At 49.8% G+C, this 19,818-nt stretch overlaps 2 protein-coding genes across 6 annotated transcripts in view; one reads left to right on the plus strand and one right to left on the minus strand.

The window, feature by feature from the left end:
* The window catches only part of pkaap (A-kinase anchoring protein pkaap), a 71,023-nt gene extending 63,036 nt beyond the window's left edge, over positions 1-7,987 (minus strand). For 2 of the 3 annotated variants that reach the window (XR_016286468.1, XM_089564053.1), the window contains exons 1-3: positions 7,742-7,987; positions 4,905-4,988; positions 2,595-3,158 (exon numbers count right to left, since the gene is read on the minus strand). Coding sequence is in view for 2 of the 3 variants with exons in the window: in XM_089564053.1 (XP_089420179.1) it covers positions 2,595-3,158; positions 4,905-4,988; positions 7,742-7,766 (673 nt within the window). In the remaining variant the exon portion in view is untranslated. The remainder of the gene's footprint in view (positions 1-2,594; positions 3,159-4,904; positions 4,989-7,741) is intronic. The other variant, XM_089564052.1, reaches the window with a different exon arrangement.
* gry (trafficking protein particle complex subunit 11 gry) overlaps positions 7,832-19,818 on the plus strand; it is a 175,429-nt gene continuing 163,442 nt past the window's right edge. The window contains exons 1-3 of one of the 3 annotated variants that reach the window (XM_089564051.1): positions 7,832-8,424; positions 8,481-8,650; positions 16,186-16,256. In XM_089564051.1, coding sequence (XP_089420177.1) covers positions 8,218-8,424; positions 8,481-8,650; positions 16,186-16,256 — 448 coding nt within the window. In that variant the 5' untranslated portion in view covers positions 7,832-8,217. The remainder of the gene's footprint in view (positions 8,425-8,480; positions 8,651-16,185; positions 16,257-19,818) is intronic. The other 2 variants (XM_089564050.1, XM_089564049.1) reach the window with 2 other exon arrangements.

Raw genomic sequence — 19,818 nt, forward strand, 5'->3', positions numbered from 1 at the left:
GGAAACTCAGGTCGACTACATTCGCGTGTAACGACCACTGAAATGCAGTAGTACAACTCGGAGATGCTTCGTGTGGTAGTTTCATGCACCGTTCTCATTCGAAATAAAACAAAGAAGCAATTCGAAGTCTTTTGTTTTCCCTCGCTGCTCTTGAGAGAGAGGTGAGGAAGGCATGCGGCTGCCATTCACCAGCCATTTCGCATTCCTACAGTATGAAGTCAGAGCCATGCAATTGCCTTAGTAATGTTGAGCTACCGTGTTAGAGAAGTGTATGCTGCGTAACGAGCATTTTCATCGGTCTGAAACAGTCGACGGTTTCCTATCAACACGTCAGGCAAGCGCTCTTTGCGGCGGTACTCTACACGACAGCAGACGACGGCGCTGGTGGCCCCGCCCATCGCACTCTCTGCGCCTGCCCGAGAATCCACCGCCGCTTCCTGCGGGCGCTGCGCGGAGCGCGGTGCCACGCGGAGCCATGTTCACGCTAAGTGCGATTGACCCTGTACAAGCACTGAGAAAAATTGACTAGAGAATTAAAAGAAGCATACCTCATTCATAAAAATTGTGACACGTGCGTAAGCAACCCTTCGGTCATCATTCATCCCCGCGAAATCGCGTATCTAGACGAAGCTGCCTGATGACAGCGATACTATCTGTGAACCATGCGCACCTGGTTGTCGGAATGTTATTTTGTACATATACATGCTACTCCAATAAACCATTCAGTTGGTGGTCAGCGCTCGTGTCTTGTCGCTTCTTCTCTGTGTGCGCTATTCAGTCCTGCCATGCACCAACTAGCTCAACTCTCCGTACTTCTACAGTCCACTATGCACATTGGCTGGGACAACCGTCCACGGCACCGGCCCGTGCCACCATGTGACAACCATCACTGTGGCTGGTCCCGAACTGCAACACAAAAAGCTGGTTCCACCAAACTTTGTCCGTGCATGGTGCCTACCACAATGTGGAAGCCACCTTGTGATGCACTCTGGCAGCCTAAAATGACACCAAAGGCTGTGCACACAACCAAGCAAATGGGCACTACTCCGCAGCACCCCACTGTACCAGAGGGCGAACACGACCTGTGTCAGTGTCAACACCTTCTTGCACCGTGGCTCACGTTAACAACCAAACGATCGCACACGAGCATCTTATGAAGGACATCAGCAAAAAACGAACCTGAAGAAGGAAATCATTATACGGGATCATTTCAAACAGTGCTGCTGCTGTTTGAGGCGTGCCTTGGTGAAGATTGCTGTGCTCTGGAGAGTTTTGCGTCCCTGAGGCCAACAACAATGCGGCTGCGAATAATTCTCTGTTTGAAGCTGCTGAAGGTGCACCTGTCTGCAGGGCTTGAATGGCGCTCTGCAGTGTGCCTGCCCGGGCACGAAGGCAGCAACGCGCGGGTTCTTTTCAACTTATATAAACGATTTACCCAACTCTCTATCTGCCTGAATTTGATTATTTGCAGACGACTAGTCATAACATAATTTCCGACACTGGCCACCTTTTCTTACTAACTGAGAAGGATGGTGGTTCAGACTAGTGGGCAATCCACAACAGACCCCGACACAGGAGATGCGTGGCGCTAACCTCGGCTTATGATAATTAACGTTATCACTTTCACCAGTTGGTCTTCTGTAATTCCTCCTACCCGTCATCCGAATGGAAGCATTATTGAACTCACCAGTATGCATAAATATCTTGCAGTTTAGGCACTTTTCATCTGACCTATTACAGAATCACGTGTTAACCTTGCTCTAGCTTCTGTTAACCACCCACTTGGTCTTTTCAAACGAAATCTTGAACATCTAAAGAAACTTGTTTACACCACATTAGTTGGTCCGAAAGCAGAGTACATATCAGCCATTCGGAATCCGGACGATGCCTACTTCATTATAACATTGAATCATTACAGAACCACAACGCTCATTTTATTTCCTCAAATTATTCACTCTTCACCAGTGTCACATCCCTGCAAGCTTTCACATCTTGCACTTGTCCATAAACTTTATCACTTCTGGATTGCCCTTCCATGACACGATCACCCCTTCAAAGTACAGGTCTCTTCACTACTACGTCATTCATTCCATACAACAGGTGACTGAAATAACTTGCTACCTACTACTGTCACATGTTTATATTTCAAGAACTCATCTGCTCTGACACTTGGTATCTAATCTGTCTCCCATAGTTGTTTTTTTGTGCTGTACTTTTTTTTCTTGTAATGCGTACATATTGCGCTTTGATTCATGTATGATCACTGTTTATAACTGCACATATGCGCTGCCTAGATTTCTTGGTGGTCCTGTTTTAGATTTGCTTCCCTGTTACCTTACACCTTCACCTTTTTCTTTCTTTGTCTCTTCCAAACTATTACTGTAATGACATCTTTGTGGCTCTTCATAATTGGCGCTACCGTATTTGTTTGTTCCAATAGTGCTTCCGCCAATGCAATACCCTCCTCTGAGGGTATTTTGAATAAACAAACAAACTTGCAATGTACACTCTGTACCAACCCAGCGTAACGCATGCCAACCAGCCTGATCCCTGTGCACCTCCTCTCTAAGACAGCACAAAAAGGACCCACTCACTGTCACGCCGTTCCGTGCTGGGCCTCGTTGTACAGTCGTCTGCCGGGTTGCTGACTTGACTGGTCGCTGGTGGGAGGACACCACCATTCAAATTGCACGTAAACAAGGTCCTTGAGTTCCCTCCCTTGTGGGCCCCCACTTCACCACCGTGCACTGCACTTCCCTCTCCGGTGACACAGTCCTGTGCACCCACACACTGCGAGGAGGAGGACGACACACACACGGACGTTGCCTCGGTGGCCTGTGATGAGTCCGCTCCATGTGGCACCCAGGTGCTGGGGCACGAGGTCACTGAAAGACACTGGCTGTGGTGAAGACTCTGGTGCGGGGACGAACCATTGGGTGCCCACTGCTTGGCACAGTCCCCCGCCGACTGCCGGAGGAGGCAGGACGCATGGAAGCTCTGGGCCTCCAGCCAGAACTTAACCAGAGGCCGCGTGCCCTGTTCCTCCGCAAACTGGAGGAGGTAGGCGAGGGCGCCCGCGTCCTGCAGCACTTCCTCCAGCGTCTTGGAGAGGCGGGACTTGGTCCGCACGCACAGGTGGGGCTCATACTCTTCTTCCGCTGCACAAGGTCACCACCATCATCATCAGCCTCAGGGCAAATGCCTCTCCCATTTCTCTCCAATTAACCCTGTCCTTCGCCAGCTGCGGCCACCATATACCCGCACAATTCTTAATCTCATCTGCCCACCTAGCTACGCTTGCCTTCTCTTGGAATCCACTCCGTTACCCGTAATGACCAGTGGTTATCTTGCCTTCGCATTGCATGCCCTGCCCAGGCCCACTTCTTCATCTTGATTTCAACTAGAATATCATTAACCAGCATTTGTTCTCTCACCCGCTCCGCCCGCTTCCGATCTCTTAACGTCACACCTATCATTTTTCTTTCCATAGCTCACTGCATTGTCCTCAACTTAAGCTCAACCCTCTTTGTTAGCCTCCACGTTTCTGCCCCATAGGTGAGTACCGGTAGGATACAGCTGTTGTATACTTTTCTCCTCAGGGATATTGGTAAATTGCCATTCATGATCTGAGATAACCTGCCATATGCACTCCACCCCATTCTAGTTATTTCCCTCACATGATCCGGATCAGCTGTCACTACCTGCCCTAAGTAGACACATTCCCTTACTACTTCCAGCACCGCGCCATCAATTCCAAACTGCTGTTCCCTTGCTAAGTTGTTGAACATTACTTTAGTTTTCTGCATGTTAATTTTTAGCCCCACCGTTCTGCTCTGCTTGTCAACTCATTGATTATGCTTCGCAGTTCATGTCCAGAGTGACTTAGCAAGGCAGTGTCATCAGCGAATTGCAAATTATTTAGGTATTCTTGATTAACTCTTATCCCCAACTGTTTCCATTTCAGGCCCCGGAATACCTCCTGTAAACAGGCAGTGAACAGCATAGGCGAGATCGTGTCTCCCTGCCTGACACCTTTCCTTATTGGAATTTTATTGCTGACTTTATGGAGAACTATAGTAGCTGTGCAATCGTTATAAATATCTTCCAATATTTTCACATAGCTCTCTTCTACATCCTGATTCCGCAATGCCTACATGACTGCTGAGTTTTCTACTGAGACCACTGGGGTCTTTTTCAATATGTGACTGTGTTATGCTCTTACTACAGCCCCGCTTAGCAGATGAGGGGGAATGCAAAATGAGAACCATTCAACCGGTAAACATGTCAATACAGTGGCATTAAACATGCGTGCAATATAGGCAATTACTAGTGGTCCCCAACCCGACTTGTGTTGAATGCTTTTTTTTTTCAAACGGATGTGTCTGCGAAGTTTTGTTATTCTTGCACAGTTTGAAGAAATGCTATCAATGCTGGGATTTCAAACTGAATGCACGTGACTAGGAAAAAAAGAGAAATGTCATAAGTTTTCAAATTTTTTGTGTTAGTGATGAGTCTACAAAGGTCTCTACCATTCAACTGTGGAAAGTTGGACAAACTTTCGGTAATTAGAAAGAGATTACCCCCCCCCCCCCGCCCCCCCAGCTCCCCAAAAAAGCACCTACTTTCTTTTTCTAGGAAAACAGCCAAGATTGTACAAAGCTCTAACTGAGATTTGTTTTCATGGTTAGAGGAAGAGAAAATTACTACGCCCCCTAAAAGAAAAAAAAAACAAAACAAAGTAGCTATTTTTATTGAGAATGGCTGATGCATGCCCTGTCCCACCCTGTGGAACAACAGGCAGTCCACTCACAGGGATGGCAGAGGCCAGCTAAGCTGCATGGCCTGCACTGGTGTGGCTACTGCGTCCCAGTGAAAGCCAGGTGGGGCAGTTCAAGTGGACTCACCGGACTGGAGTGGAGACGGTGGTGGGGGCACTGCATCCCCATTGAGGCTGGCCTGGGAGCCTCCTCCATTGCTGGCCTCCTTGTCTGCAAAAGGGGATCAGAGATGCCACTGGCAGCCGCCACCCCTGGCTGCCCCAGCCAAACTGCAGCAACGTCAAGCACAGTTTCCCGACAGCTGGTTAACTCTGAAACGGGCCCTGCAAAGGGGCGCTCGACAGAGGTGCGGTACTCCCGAGATGTTGAGGGACATTTGCAGCTTGAATTTCAGCACCCTTTCGCCTCTCATTCACACTTTCTGTGCGCTCAAAGGTCGGTAATTTCCTGGGGCTGGAGCGATGCTGCTCACTGGCCTCAAAGAACAGCCTTATGCACCATCTGATGGAGGAGGAGGAGGGCGTGAGCGCAAAAAAGTCGCCCCAAAGGGCTCGACAACTTTGACTGTGGGTTCTCGTTTGCACTATTGGGCTGATGCCCAGAGGATGTAGTGATTGAGCGAGTGTATGTATTCTCCTCACAAGGTGTGTCAGTCCTCACACCAATCAGGAGGAAGGGAAAGAACGGTTTAAATCCAATCTCTGGAGCAGCAACCTGGTGGAGTTATCCATCTTTGCACAGCGAGGCACTACAGGCAGGTTTGGGGACTCTCCCGATCATTGGACCAACATCTCCTAGCTGGCAGAATGGCTGCCCCCAATGGTCCCAGGCTGGAAACCCGGATGAGGACAAATGGTTCGTGTGTGACCAGGCAACATTTTTATTTCACCAACCGAGTGCCTCAAAGATGCAGCAGGTGTGGCACGCACACCAATGCCTCCCCAGCCGGCCTCAAGACACAATTCAGTGGTGAGCAACAAAAGTATGTAACACCCTGGAAAAGGGTCTTTAAGGAAAATAAAGTGAAGTGAAGTGAAAGGTGAAAATGTGACAGCATTTCTGCCATGTGGTAATGCAGTGGAAGGTGATGCATACCACGTAAGGGCCCAATTCTTGACACAAAAATAGCAAAAACAACTCATTAGTGTGGGCAGGTTGTGGTGGTGACACCAATCAGGGAATTGCATGACAGAGAGGCATTGAGTTCTTTACCCATGAGTTTCATTTAATTTTTATCCTTAAACCAGATGAGAACAGACAGCCAAGCAAGGGATTTCGCCAGTCTGGCAAGGCAGGCTCCCCACTCCCTGCTGACAGCACAGCACTTTGTGGGCTGATGCTTGAAACCAGCATGGCAGGCAGAATTCCACAGGACACTCGCTCTGCACCTGATCGGTCGTCAGAGGACAAGGCAGGACAGACAGTCAGACACTGCCACATGCTTTTATAGAATTCAAAACATCAGCAGGAGGGCAGGATTTCTCGATCCGCACTGCCAAAGCACACACGAACTCAGTGTGTTCTCTGAAGAAAGGACGAAATGTCAGAATATGCAGAGATGGCAGCATTCCCCCCAAATTCAACAGGGCAGCAAGGCCACTGAGAGCCAAAGGGATGTCAAGAGAGTTTGGAAGATGATCACAGGTGTGACCCAGCCTCAGAGGCACAAAAATTAGTCACTTCAGTTAACTTGCGAAAAACAGCCATGGCGGTGAGACCTTTAGTTGCATTTTTTCTTGTTTGTTGCTTGTTTTGAGTGAAATTCGCCACCAGTGTCCTTTCACCAGTGGAGGCAGCAAAACCACCTCCCAAACTGCGCTGCCTCATTCATCTGGGATATGCACCAAAACCGACTTTTTCCCGCCCCCTGATGCAAAAAACCTGTCTGGCGAATGTCCCAAAGCAACATAGGGCAGTGACCACCTCTATGGAAATGCGGCTGGAATTCAATCCTTAGCAACTGAATGACACTGAGTAAGGACAGTCATTCAGCATACAAGTGCAACAGTTTCAACACTTCAAACGTAGCCACTTTGAATGGACTGCCTTTGTTCCTGCAAAAATATTGCCACTCTCATAAAGCTTCTGCCCAATCCCGTTACTACAAATGCTTCAAAGCGCTCTCTCATTCCGAAATCTGCTCCAAACTGAAATGTGCAAAAGCACTCGCTTGGGGAGTCTTAAATAGCCACGACGACATTCACTACGAGCTGGCACTGTCCTTGCTAATTGCAAAGTGGCAAGGTTAACGCTCCTATTATGGAGTGTTGCATGGTGCGAGGATGTGTGCGCGGTGCCTTCACACCATGCGCCTTTGTTGCTAAACAAAACATCCAGACGTGGTGCTGCACTTCTTCGATGGCGGAACCTTTGGGCTGAACACTCGCGGGTTGAGGTGCGAGTCGCTAAATTCGCGTAGACGGGACAGGCGGGCAAAAACGGTCGGACAACCCGAGGCCTTGACTGCGCCAGTACGCCTTGGAACGTCGGCTGGGTGCCGCGATGTGTGTCACGAGGAAATGTTGACACCCGTGTGCCCCCCTCCGACCTCGCGCACCGCGGCCGTCAAAACAAACGTGCTACCACTGAACGAAGCAGCCCAATCCTTCCGTAGCTCTTCTCGTCGCAGAGCAAAGGTAATTAAGCCACGAAGCGCCTGGCCAATTAAAGATCGCTGTAGGCAAGGCAAAAATAAAAACGGAGGATGCGCGTCTGCGTGATTTCTACCACTCCTGGAAAAAGAAGAAGACGCGCCGGCTTTCTATTCAAGGCTTCGTCGGGATGAGGCCGTGGGAGAAGTCGTGACTTTCAAACACCGCGGAGGCTGTTATTGTTTCGCGAAGCGGGATTCGATAACTTCGCACGTCCGACGGTCTCGCCGCCCAGTTGGCATGCGGCCGTGGGCCGGCGAATGCGTGACACAACCCGGGGTTTCACAATTTCCCATTCGCCAGGGTTCTTACCTGGCTTCCTTCTGAACAGTGGCATCGCCTTCCGCTGGCATTCGGCCGACCGGAGCCGCTCAGGGACGATGTCGTGTCATGGCCTCGGCGACTCCGCAGCCGGGCTCCAAAAATTAACGGGTCCAGCGGGGCCCGCGAGCTAAACTTGCGACGACACGGTAACGCCTTCCTCCGAACGACCGAAAATACAGATGACAGCGGCCATGACCATTGCGAGAAATGGGTGTCGAGGTTAAGCAGTCGAACGCTTGTTTCGTTCGCTTTTTCTTTAATTTTAATTGTGGTCAGCTGACGGCCGCGCAGTCAGCGGCGCGAGTGAGAACGAGAGTTTTTGTTTCTTCGTCTTTTTTCTTTGCGGAAGCCGGGCTGTGTTTTCGCGGTTCAGAAAGCAAAACTTCGCCTTCGGCCAGTTCCGTCGTGCTCGAGGTGGCTGCCTCGCTGATTGTGCGCGACGACGGCAAATTGGCCGACGAGTCATGAAGCCCCTGGAAATCGGCGAGGTTCCCGAAGAGCTCAAGAGCCGTCCCAAGGCGTTCGTCGCATTCATTGGCTTGGATCCGCAGGGAAGCAACATCCATGCGGCGGTCTGGGACGCATTTTCCAACAACCGCGGGCCAGACAGGGCTCCTCTGAACTTGGTGATGCTTCCTGAGAAGCACGTCTTTCCCAAACCGAAGCCTAAGGTATGTAGTGTGCACAGCATGCGTTGCGCAGCTGACCGGTGCCCTGCGTGGTGCAGCACCCGTCGTACGAGTGGTACGAGGAGCGGGGCGTGCTCAAGAGCAACTGGCTGCGCAAGCACCTGGCCCAGGTTCCGGCCGCCGCCATCCTCTTCTTCGACATGGACTGGGATGACCCCCAGTGGGCCGACAAGCGCGCCGACTGCTCGGCCCGGATGCGCGCACTGCGGTGGGTGGTCTCCCCGGCGTTGGCTGAGGGTCATGTAGTGCACCGTACAAGTTGGTGACACAGTAGTGCACAAAATATATTCCCGGGGATGCTCTATGGTCCCACTTCAAATGGTTTATTCGCCTGTAGCTGCTGGAACCAGTAGCTAACAAAGCATTGCAATACACACAACTTATGTCAGAAACTTGTACTCTCAAACTATTACACTGGCTTATGTTTATGTATCCCTCTTTAAGCCCGTATGAGCAAAGTTTCCTCGTTAGATTTCAGCATCGTTTATGCAATGTATACTAGCAAAATTCCAAGAGATTTAGCGGAAAATATTTGTTCGTTGAGGAACACCATTATCACACAGACAACTGGAAAAGCTGTCAAATGAACAACAGAAAAAGCCAGCAGATCCTGGGGGCCAGAAAATAGCCCCACACAAAGCCACTTCATGCCCTACTGGGACCATGTACACGGTCGTCCATTGCCACCTTGAACACCGCTCTGCGTGGCCAGTGCTCCACCAAGGCTTTGTGGTAAAGCTAACTTTGCTCTTGCTATGCGCACGCAAATCAAGAGTCCGGCATGATTCATGAGAGGCGCAGCAACTGCGCTTGGTTCTGTGCAGCACGTGGTGCATCGGAGGCAGTTGCTTCTCGTGTTTTCTTTTATGCAATCACAAAAGTAGAGGCTGCCACGGGCAAAGCTTGCTCAGTGCCTGAGCCCAGTCTCCAAGCTGTGGTGACACTTCCACTTCTTGGTTGCTCAGCTGCTTCGTGCTGAGCATCTAGACTCACACTATTGTTTTAATCACCTCAAAGTTGGGCTCCGCCAAGTACCTGATCAATGCATGGCATCGTAGAGATTGGCGGAACGCAAATATGAATGCTCTAGCAGTGCCCCGGCTACAACGGCAGAAATTGGGAAAAATCGATAGAGAACAAAATAGACTTCTAATCCTTTGGGGACCATAAGACGAGCTGACTGCACTCAATTTGGACTGAAATTAGCTGTGATGTTATAACTGCCTTTGGAGTTGTGGTATATATACTCACCACCATCCTACAGCATGTTAAAATTACCTGCTTTTGCACGTCTATGTTAAACCCCCACCAGTTTTTTTATCTGTTTGCATGAATAGCGTGAAGAAAATTGTTGCAAACAAGCAGCAGTTTAGGGCGGCGCATAGGCGAGTTAAATTCCCTTGCGCATGAAGGCCGTGGTGCGGGTAACAGCAGGATGCTGCGAGACTTTTCCCCTGAAATTCCAAACTTCTTCTCATTCCTTTCTCATTCCATTTCAAGTTAGTGAATCGAACGTTTCGAAAATTGAAAGCTCTAAAGTTAGGCCGCACCATGAGATCGCTGTCTTTGCGGCGCCCAACTGAGCTGATAGTGTGAGTCTAGATGCTCAGCACGAAGCAGCTGAGCAACCAAGTGTCACCACAGCTTGGAGACTGGGCGCAGGCATCGAGCCCGTGGCAGCCTCTACTTTTGCGATTGCATAAAAGAAAACGCGAGAAGCAACTGCCTCCGATACACCATGCGCTGCACAGGACCAAGCGCAGTTGCTGCGCCTGTCGTGAATCATGCCAGACTCTTGATTTTCGTGCCCATAGCAAGAGCAAAGTTAGCTTTACCACAAAGCGAGCGTGCCTTGGCGGAGCTTTTAAGCAGACGACACAGCGGAGGCCCCACCTACAGCTCTCACTGCGCTTGCACGCTAGTTCCCCAGGCGAGAGGCGCTCCGGAAGCACTGGCCACGCAGAGCGGTGTTCAAGGTGGATATGGACGACCGCGTACACCAAAATGAACGCTTCTTCTGGAACCAGCGAAGAAAAACAGTTGGTGCCTAGCTACAGGGACCGTGCAAACCAGAAGGCACCAGGGATGGCTGCCGGTTGGTTGTGTTGGCCTCTTCCCAGTTCCATCCATTCGTGCTTGGGTGAATACCTCCTGCCTGCCTCAGTCCTGGACTAAATATGTTAGAAACTCTTGACGATTTAAATTTGAAAGGAACCAAAAATACACATGGATGTTAACAGGGCCAAAGCATCGTTTGGAATAAATTCGATTCATCATCAGCCTGACTACGCCCACTGCAGGGCAAAGGCCTCTCCCATGTCTTCCCAATTAACCCTGTCCTTTGCCAGTTGCGGCCACCGTATCCCCGCACACTTCTTAAAGGGACAATGAGGAGAGCTCTATTAATATTTTTTTTTAAAGCAAAATCCGGTTGTTCGGCATTTCATGGCTCTCTTGCCACTTGGCCGGCAGCGAAAGATGCATTTATTCCTAAGAAATTTGGATTCGAAGTTGAAAAAGTTTTTCCCGCTGCTCTGATTCAAACTTGGGACTCTCTGATGACGACACAGGACTAAGTGACGTGAAACATGACGTGTACATGATGTAACGCAGACTGCGTAATTTCTGGCGACTAGCGGTGCGGCCTAGCAGCAGCCGAAATGAAAGCTACCACCGGCTGCACGTTGAAGGCATCTATCGGCTGCAATCGTCGCTTCGTTTACGTTTGCACCGGCATTTTGCCAGCATTACGATGGATCGCGTTCTCAAAGTCGTCAATGATGTTCTCACAAATAGACGCCTTTAGCATACTGTGTACCTTATTACCGTTAGCGGAATAGCGGGAGCCCGCCTATCGCCGGTGAGCAGGTGATGATTGGTCCCGATGCTGCAGGCGTGCGCGTGGCTGCCGGGTACGTTGCGCCATCTGGCGATGTCAAGGAGATTTGCACATGCATTGGCTGTGTGCGGGCTCCTGGAACTCAGGTACCGGTAACGGGAACACGGTACGCAGTATGCTAAAAGTGTCTAATAACTTCGGCCTGCACTTCAGCGACCTCAGCCCCACAGAGCATCAAGTAGTTGGAAGTTGACTGGCACAACTGGGAACGTTTCACCGGGCGAGCGTACGAAGACTCAAGGTGCTCTTTGCACTGCAAATTGCTTTGTACGATCATTGAAAATCGTGCCGTCATAGTTTTTCATCGAGCATATGACCAACCTTAACAGGCTCCTTCAAAAGGTAACTTGCATTTGGAGCGGCACTTGGAGTTCCTCTGCTGCTATGCCGTGAAACCACGCGGGCATGCAGAGCGCGTAGACGCGAAGTGCCATGATATACCCAAACTGCCTGTGGCGCCGCTAAGGATTGATTTTCTTCGCTTACAACATTTACGTTGTCTTTTGTCGGTCTTCCTTTAAAAGGGCACTGTTGGTTTCAAAACAAAACTTGCTTCAGTATTCAACCGCGCAACCTTCGTTTGTCAGCCTCAGTGATTCGTGGCTTCTCGTGTCCCAGTGTTGCTAGAACCATTGGTTCTAGCAACACTGTCTTGTCCTATGACGTCATCACGCTCGTACTTGCGAGTTTGGCCTGTGGCAGCGATACCTGTATTTTGGTTCTTGCTCTTTTCTACGTTACAAGAGCTTTGTTGTCAGTATGAGTGGCGTTTTTGTAATCAGGAGCGGGTAATTTATCGATACAAGCCAACTTCAATTTCTCCGCAGTGTCTCTTTAATCTCATCCGCCCACCTAACTTTCTGCCGCCCCCCGCTACGTTTGCCTTCTCTTGGAATCCACTCCGTTACCCTTAAGGACCAGCGGTTATCTTGCCTTCGCATTACATGCGCTGCCCAATCCATTTCTTTGACTTTTGACCCGCTGACCCACTGTGCCTGCTTTCAGTCCCTGAGCATTGCACCTATAATTTTTCTTTCCATAGTTCGCTGCGTTGTCATTAATGTAAGGTAAACCCTCTTCGTTAGCTTCAAATTTCTGCCCCACAGGTGAGTACCGGTGAGATGCAGCTGTTACATACTTTTCTCTTGAGGGGTATTGGCAAACTGCCATTCATGATCTGAGAGAACCTGCCATATGCGCTCCACCCCATTCTTATTCTTCTAATTATTTCCCTCCCATTATCCGGATCTGCGGTCACTACCTGCCCTAAGTAGACATATTCTCTTACTACTTCCAGCACCTGGCTACCAATTGCGAACTGCTGTTCCCTTGATAGGCTGTTGAACATTACTTTGGTTTTCTGCATGTTAATTTTTAGCCCCACCGTTCTGCTCTGCCTGTCTAATTCATTGATCATGCTTTGCAGTTCATGTCCAGAGTGACTTAGCAAGGCAGTGTCATCAGCGAATCGCAGATTACTTTGGTACTCTCCATAAACTCTTATTCCCAACTCTTCCCATTTCAGTCCCCGGAATACCTCCTGTAAACAGGCGGTGAATAGCTTGATTGCAGCCTTGATTGCCTTGATAGTCTAGATAGCAGTGAATAGCATAGGCGAGATCGTTCTCGCTGCCAGACACTTTTCCTTATTGGAATTTTATTACTGACTTTATGGAGAACTATGGTAGCTGTGCAGTCGTTATAAATATCTTCCAATACTTTCACATAACACTCTCCTACTCCCTGATTCCGCAATGCCTGCATGACAGCTGAGGTTCCCACTGAGTCAAATGCTTTCTCATATTCTGCGCATTTCTCTATCACCTGATTGATAGCGTGAATATGCTCTGTTGTCGAGTATCCTTTACGAAAGCCTGCCTGATCATTTGGTTGACTAAAGTCCAAGGTTGTCCTGACTCTATTAGCGATTACCTTAGTAAATACCTTGTAGGCAAAGGACAATAAGCTGATTGGTCTGTAATTCTTCAAGTCCTTGACGTTTCCTTTCTTATGAATTAAGGTAATGTTAGCGTTCTTCCAAGCCTCTGGTACTCTCAAGGTCACAAGGCATCGCGTATACATAGGGGCCAGTTTTTCGAGCACAATCTCTCCTTCATCCTTACACAAATCTGCTGTTATCTGATCCTCACCAGCTGATTTCCCCTTCTGCATTGCTCCTAAGGCTTTCTTTACTTTCTCTTTTGTTACTGGCGGGATGTCCCATTGCTGTGCTCTACTGCCTCTCTCAGGAACATTCTGATTGCATTGGCTACTGTACTGATTATCGATTAGAACTCTGTGGCTATCTTAACTATCTCAACCATATTGCTAATGACATTGCCCCCTGTCTCTTGACGCATATATCTGGTTTTTACCTATGCCTAGTTTGCTCTTCGCTGCTTTTAGGCTCCCTCCGTTCTTTAGAGCATATTCGATTCTCTCCATATTAAACTTCCTTATGTCGGCTATTTTGCGCTTATTTATTAACTTAGATAGCTCTGCTAGTTCTATCCTGTCTGTGGAGCTAGACGTCCTCATGCATTGGCGTCTCTTAATCAGATCTTTCGTCTCCTGAGGTAGCATGCCAGTATCCCGTCGAACTATCCTACCGCCTACTTCTACGGTGCACCTCATAACGAGAGATGTGAGATTATCGTTCACTGTTTCTGCATTACAGTCGTCTTCCGCAGTTATAGCCAAATGTCTGTTCTGCAGCAAAATACTGAATTCCTCTGCTTTCTCTCTTAATGCTAACTTGTTAATAGCCTTCTGCTTCACTAGTTTGCTCGTGTACTGTGCGATGTCAGTGCACGTTAAAGAACCCCAGGTGGTCGAAATTTCCGGAGCCCTCCACTACGGCGTCTCTTATAGCCTTAGTCGCTTTGGGACGTTAAACCCCATAAACCAACCAACCAACCTCTTCAAATCTTAGCTAATACGAGACCTTACCATCCTGTGGTCGCTACAACGGACCTTTCCGAGGACCTCCACATCCTCTACGATGCCAGGGTGAGCGCACAGTATGAAGTCTTTTTCCTTTTTAGTCTCAACATTGGGGCTCTTCCACATCCACTTTCTGTTTTCTTGTTTTGCGGAAGAAGGTATTCATGATCCGTAAATTATTTCTATCTGCGAACTCTGCTAATAACTCTCCCCTGCTATTCCTGGAACCTATGCCATAGTCATGTGCCGCCTGGTCTCCAGCCTGGTTCCTGCCTACCTTCGCATTGAAGTCGCCCATCAGTACAGTGTACTATGGTTTTACTTTGGTCGTTGCTGATTCCATGTCTTCATAGAAGCTCTCAACGATCTGGTCATCATGAGGCACGGAGCATTTCAGTACTAAATCATTCATGTTTAAACCAGAAATTAAAGAAGTGCTGTCAGCAGCATATATAATAAATTGTATTGTACTATGTATACTTTCAATGTCATTAATGAAGACATTAAATAAGAGCGGGCCGAGTACGCTACCATTCGGAACACCTTCCTTAACTGGGAGAAGCGATGAGTGATGTTTGTTCAAGGTTTACGAACTGAGCTCTCTTTTTAAGGTAAGATTTTAGTAAGTCTGAGCATCAGCCACAAATTACGTATGGCTGAAGCTTCTTGGTTAAAATTTGAAGCAGTCACTCCATGAAAAGAGCTACTGTGAACATGCTGTTGTCTACAATTTGCAGAATCCATTTTTTTTAATGTTAACAGAGCCGTTTCCATGGACTTACCTTTCATAAACCCAAATTATGTGTTTTAACACTGTGTATTTAAAAAAAGTTTATTACTCTTAGAAATATGTTTTTTCTAGTGCTCTGGTGAAAACGAAAAGGATGGATATTGGTTAGTAATTCAGTGACAAGTTGTGGATCCGTCCTTTAAAAATTACTCTTTAGTAGTCTTCATTGCATCCAGGAATATTCCCGATTCCGTCACTAAGTTGAATACATGAACAAGTGTAGGTGCAATTATACTTAAGGTGCACTTTATGGGCTTTATTTGAAGGTCATTTACGTCTAAAGCCCCCCCCGCTTTCCTTTCGTGCTTTCTCTGAACCTGTCCCCATTTCCTCTTTTTTTTTTCCTTTAATTTCTTCTCTTTTTTGTCCCCCAGTATTTCATTCCCCCATGCTGCTTAATTCCTTTGTCTGAGGTTTTGACACCTGCCGCGGTGGCTCAGTGGTTACGGCGCTCGGCTGCTGACACGAAAGACGCGGGTTCGATCCCGGCCGCGGTGGCCGAATTTCGATGAAGGTGAAATTCCAGAGGCTCGTGTGCTGTGCGATGTCAGTGCACGTTAAAGAACCCCAGGTGGTCGAAATTTCCGGAGCCCTTCACTACGGCGTCCCTCATAGCCTGAGTTGCTTCGGGACGTTAAACCCCAAAAAACCAAAAACCAAACCTGAGGTTTTGACCTCAATGTAGCCAGTGATACCCAGCCACCTTTCAAACCCACGCCCGCTATCTCTCCACACCCCTGCATTCCGTTCTGCTGAGCTGGCCTGTTTCCTTTCGCAGTGGTCAGCCGGTTGATCCTCTTTCGTGGCCTGGACAACCTTCAGTGTCCCCGTCCCAGTGCCCTTCCCACACCGCACCCTCCTCCCCCTCCCTCCTCAGAGGGAAGACCTGATGGACGCCCTACCCAGACAGAGACAAGACCTCTTGTCGTAGCGTTGGCAAGCACAGTGAGGCTTTGCTCGTCCTTGTTCGCTTCGTTCACTGTCATGTGTTATGTTCTAAGTGCTGCTTATGAATGCATCGATGATGGGGGTGAGTGTTCTCAGTGCAAGCGAGATTCTGGGCATTGCTTGTTCCTTTCCCGTTCCTCACGGTGGCGCCTTCTCCCACCAGGGCGAGCCTACAAGGCAGGAACACCAAGGTGGCCCTGGTCCTGGTGCAGAACAACTTGTCCATACCAGTCGGTGAGCACATCGCTATGAGCATGCTTAGAGGAAGACACTTGGTTCAAATCTCTCCGTTTCCAGCTCGGAACTGGTGCTTAAAGAGGTGGAGACACCATATCTTTCATCGCAGATTTTTGCGTTGCAATGATGTGTACAACATTTGTAAGCATGGAATAAGCCAGCACTGAATGGACAATTTGCTGTTTGATTTCTGCTTCCTTGTAACTTCTGTTTCAGTATCCGAACAACAATTGCGACATCACAAGTAGCTATGACATCACCTGAGGCATACATAATCACTCCTTTGTCATTTAAATTCACTCTTATGCTAAACTCTTCCGGAATCTGGTATCACACTGAGTAAACAAAAAGCTGTTATATGGCAGTTTTTATGTGCCTCACGGGATCACGTGCGTACTTGTATCGTTGCGCCCATCATTAAGCTTGAAACCAGTGTTGTACAGGAGAAGAAATTCAGTTATAAATAAGTTACTGAGCGTAGGTGAATTTCGTGTTTAGCGTTTGACGCACCGTTCGATAGCAATTTGGTGTTTTGACTACTTAACTCTTTCAGTACCGCAGTCCGGATATCGTGCAAGAATGCATGATCAAATTCCACGCGCTCTCAAGCCGAAAATTTTCACGATGGAACACATATTGCCATCTAGTGGGGTTGTTGAGCATCTCTAGTTTTCGTTTTTGCGTAGTTTGCCTCTCTTGAGGCAGGTGGCGACGTAGGAGAGCGGCGGCGGCGGCGGCTGAGATTGAGAAGCATGGCGTCGACATCGCATCAGGCGATGCGAAGAAAGAAGCTTCTGTCGCGGTATTCAGCTGCTTTGACCGTGGATTTTGTTTCGTGGATTTTGTTGTGAAAGCAACACTACTGGAACCGAGCTCGGCTCGTCACGTATGCTCGTGGCTTCCAAACGACCTTGACTCACCGTTGCCTAGCAATCGCATCAGCTGCGCTGCAACCTGACTTACCACCCGAGCTTACCCGGGTAAGCTCGGTTAAGTTCGGTCAAGTTCGGAGCAGCGTCGCGCCACTTGTGTGAGAGGTTGCTAGGGGAGAGCAACATAGGTCCCACAATCCCTGCCGGTTGCTGTGATAGAAACAGCCACCTGCCATCTCTTAACCGCTGCGCCAGTTGTGTGAGAGGTTGCTAGGGGAGAGCAACATGGGTCCCTCAGCCACCTGCCATCTCTTAACCGCTGCGCCAGTTGTGCGAGAAGTTGCTAAGGGAGAGCAACATGGGTCGCACAATCCCTGCCGGTGGCTGTGATAGAAACAGCCACCTGCCGTCTCTTAACTGCTGCGCCAGTTGTGCGAGAGGTTGCTAAGGGAGAGCAACATGGGTCGCACAATCCCTGCCGGTGGCTGTGATAGAAACAGCCACCTGCCGTCTCTTAACTGCTGCGCCAGTTGTGCGAGAGGTTGCTAAGGGAGAGCAACATGGGTCGCACAATCCCTGCCGGTGGCTGTGATAGAAACAGCCACCTGCCGTCTCTTAACTGCTGCGCCAGTTGTGCGAGAGGTTGCTAAGGGAGAGCAACATGGGTCGCACAATCCCTACCGGTGGCTGTGATAGAAACAGCCACCTGCCGTCTCTTAACTGCTGCGCCAGTTGTGCGAGAGGTTGCTAAGGGAGAGCAACATGGGTCGCACAATCCCTGCCGGTGGCTGTGATAGAAACAGCCACCTGCCGTCTCTTAACTGCTGCGCCAGTTGTGCGAGAGGTTGCTAAGGGAGAGCAACATGGGTCGCACAATCCCTACCGGTGGCTGTGATAGAAACAGCCACCTGCCGTCTCTTAACTGCTGCGCCAGTTGTGCGAGAGGTTGCTAAGGGAGAGCAACATGGGTCGCACAATCCCTGCCGGTGGCTGTGATAGAAACAGCCACCTGCCGTCTCTTAACTGCTGCGCCAGTTGTGCGAGAGGTTGCTAAGGGAGAGCAACATGGGTCGCACAATCCCTGCCGGTGGCTGTGATAGAAACAGCCACCTGCCGTCTCTTAACTGCTGCGCCAGTTGTGCGAGAGGTTGCTAGGGGAGAGCAACATGGGTCCCACAATCCCTGCCGGTGGCTGTGATAGAAACAGCCACCTGCCGTCTCTTAACTGCTGCGCCAGTTGTGCGAGAGGTTGCTAGGGGAGAGCAACATGGGTCGCACAATCCCTGCCGGTGGCTGTGATAGAAACAGCCACCTGCCGTCTCTTAACTGCTGCGCCAGTTGTGCGAGAGGTTGCTAGGGGAGAGCAACATGGGTCGCACAATCCCTGCCGGTGGCTGTGATAGAAACAGCCACCTGCCGTCTCTTAACTGCTGCGCCAGTTGTGCGAGAGGTTGCTAGGGGAGAGCAACATGGGTCCCACAATCCCTGCCGGTGGCTGTGATAGAAACAGCCACCTGCCGTCTCTTAACTGCTGCGCCAGTTGTGCGAGAGGTTGCTAGGGGAGAGCAACATGGGTCGCACAATCCCTGCCGGTGGCTGTGATAGAAACAGCCACCTGCCGTCTCTTAACTGCTGCGCCAGTTGTGCGAGAGGTTGCTAGGGGAGAGCAACATGGGTCGCACAATCCCTACTGGTGGCTGGGATAGAAACAGCCACCTGCCGTCTCTTCACTGCTGCGCCAGTTGTGCGAGAGGTTGCTAAGGGAGAGCAACATGGGTCGCACAATCCCTGCGGTGGCTGTGATAGAAACAGCCACCTGCCGTCTCTTAACTGCTGCGCCAGTTGTGCGAGAGGTTGCTAGGGGAGAGCAACATGGGTCCCACAATCCCTGCCGGTGGCTGGGATAGAAACAGCCACCTGCCGTCTCTTAACTGCTGCGCCAGTTGTGCGAGAGGTTGCTAGGGGAGAGCAACATGGGTCGCACAATCCCTGCGGTGGCTGTGATAGAAACAGCCACCTGCCGTCTCTTAACTGCTGCGCCAGTTGTGCGAGAGGTTGCTAGGGGAGAGCAACATGGGTCGCACAATCCCTGCCGGTGGCTGTGATAGAAACAGCCACCTCCCATCTCTTAACTGCTGCGCCAGTTGTGCGAGAAGTTGCTAAGGGAGAGCAACATGGGTCGCACAATCCCTGCCGGTGGCTGTGATAGAAACAGCCACCTGCCGTCTCTTAACTGCTGCGCCAGTTGTGCGAGAGGTTGCTAGGGGAGAGCAACATGGGTCGCACAATCCCTGCGGTGGCTGTGATAGAAACAGCCATCTGCCGTCTCTTAACTGCTGCGCCAGTTGTGCGAGAGGTTGCTAGGGGAGAGCAACATGGGTCGCACAATCCCTGCGGTGGCTGGGATAGAAACAGCCACCTGCCATCTCTTCACTGCTGCGCCAGTTGTGCGAGAGGTTGCTAAGGGAGAGCAACATGGGTCGCACAATCCCTGCGGTGGCTGTGATAGAAACAGCCACCTGCCGTCTCTTAACTGCTGCGCCAGTTGTGCGAGAGGTTGCTAGGGGAGAGCAACATGGGTCCCACAATCCCTGCCAGTGGCTGTGATAGAAACAGCCACCTGCCATCTCTTAACTGCTGCGCCAGTTGTGCGAGAAGTTGCTAAGGGAGAGCAACATGGGTCGCAC

The sequence above is a fragment of the Amblyomma mixtum genome, chromosome 10, assembly GCF_055824585.1.
Source record: "Amblyomma mixtum isolate Tamu chromosome 10, ASM5582458v1, whole genome shotgun sequence".
NCBI classification, from domain to species: Eukaryota; Metazoa; Arthropoda; class Arachnida; order Ixodida; family Ixodidae; genus Amblyomma; species Amblyomma mixtum.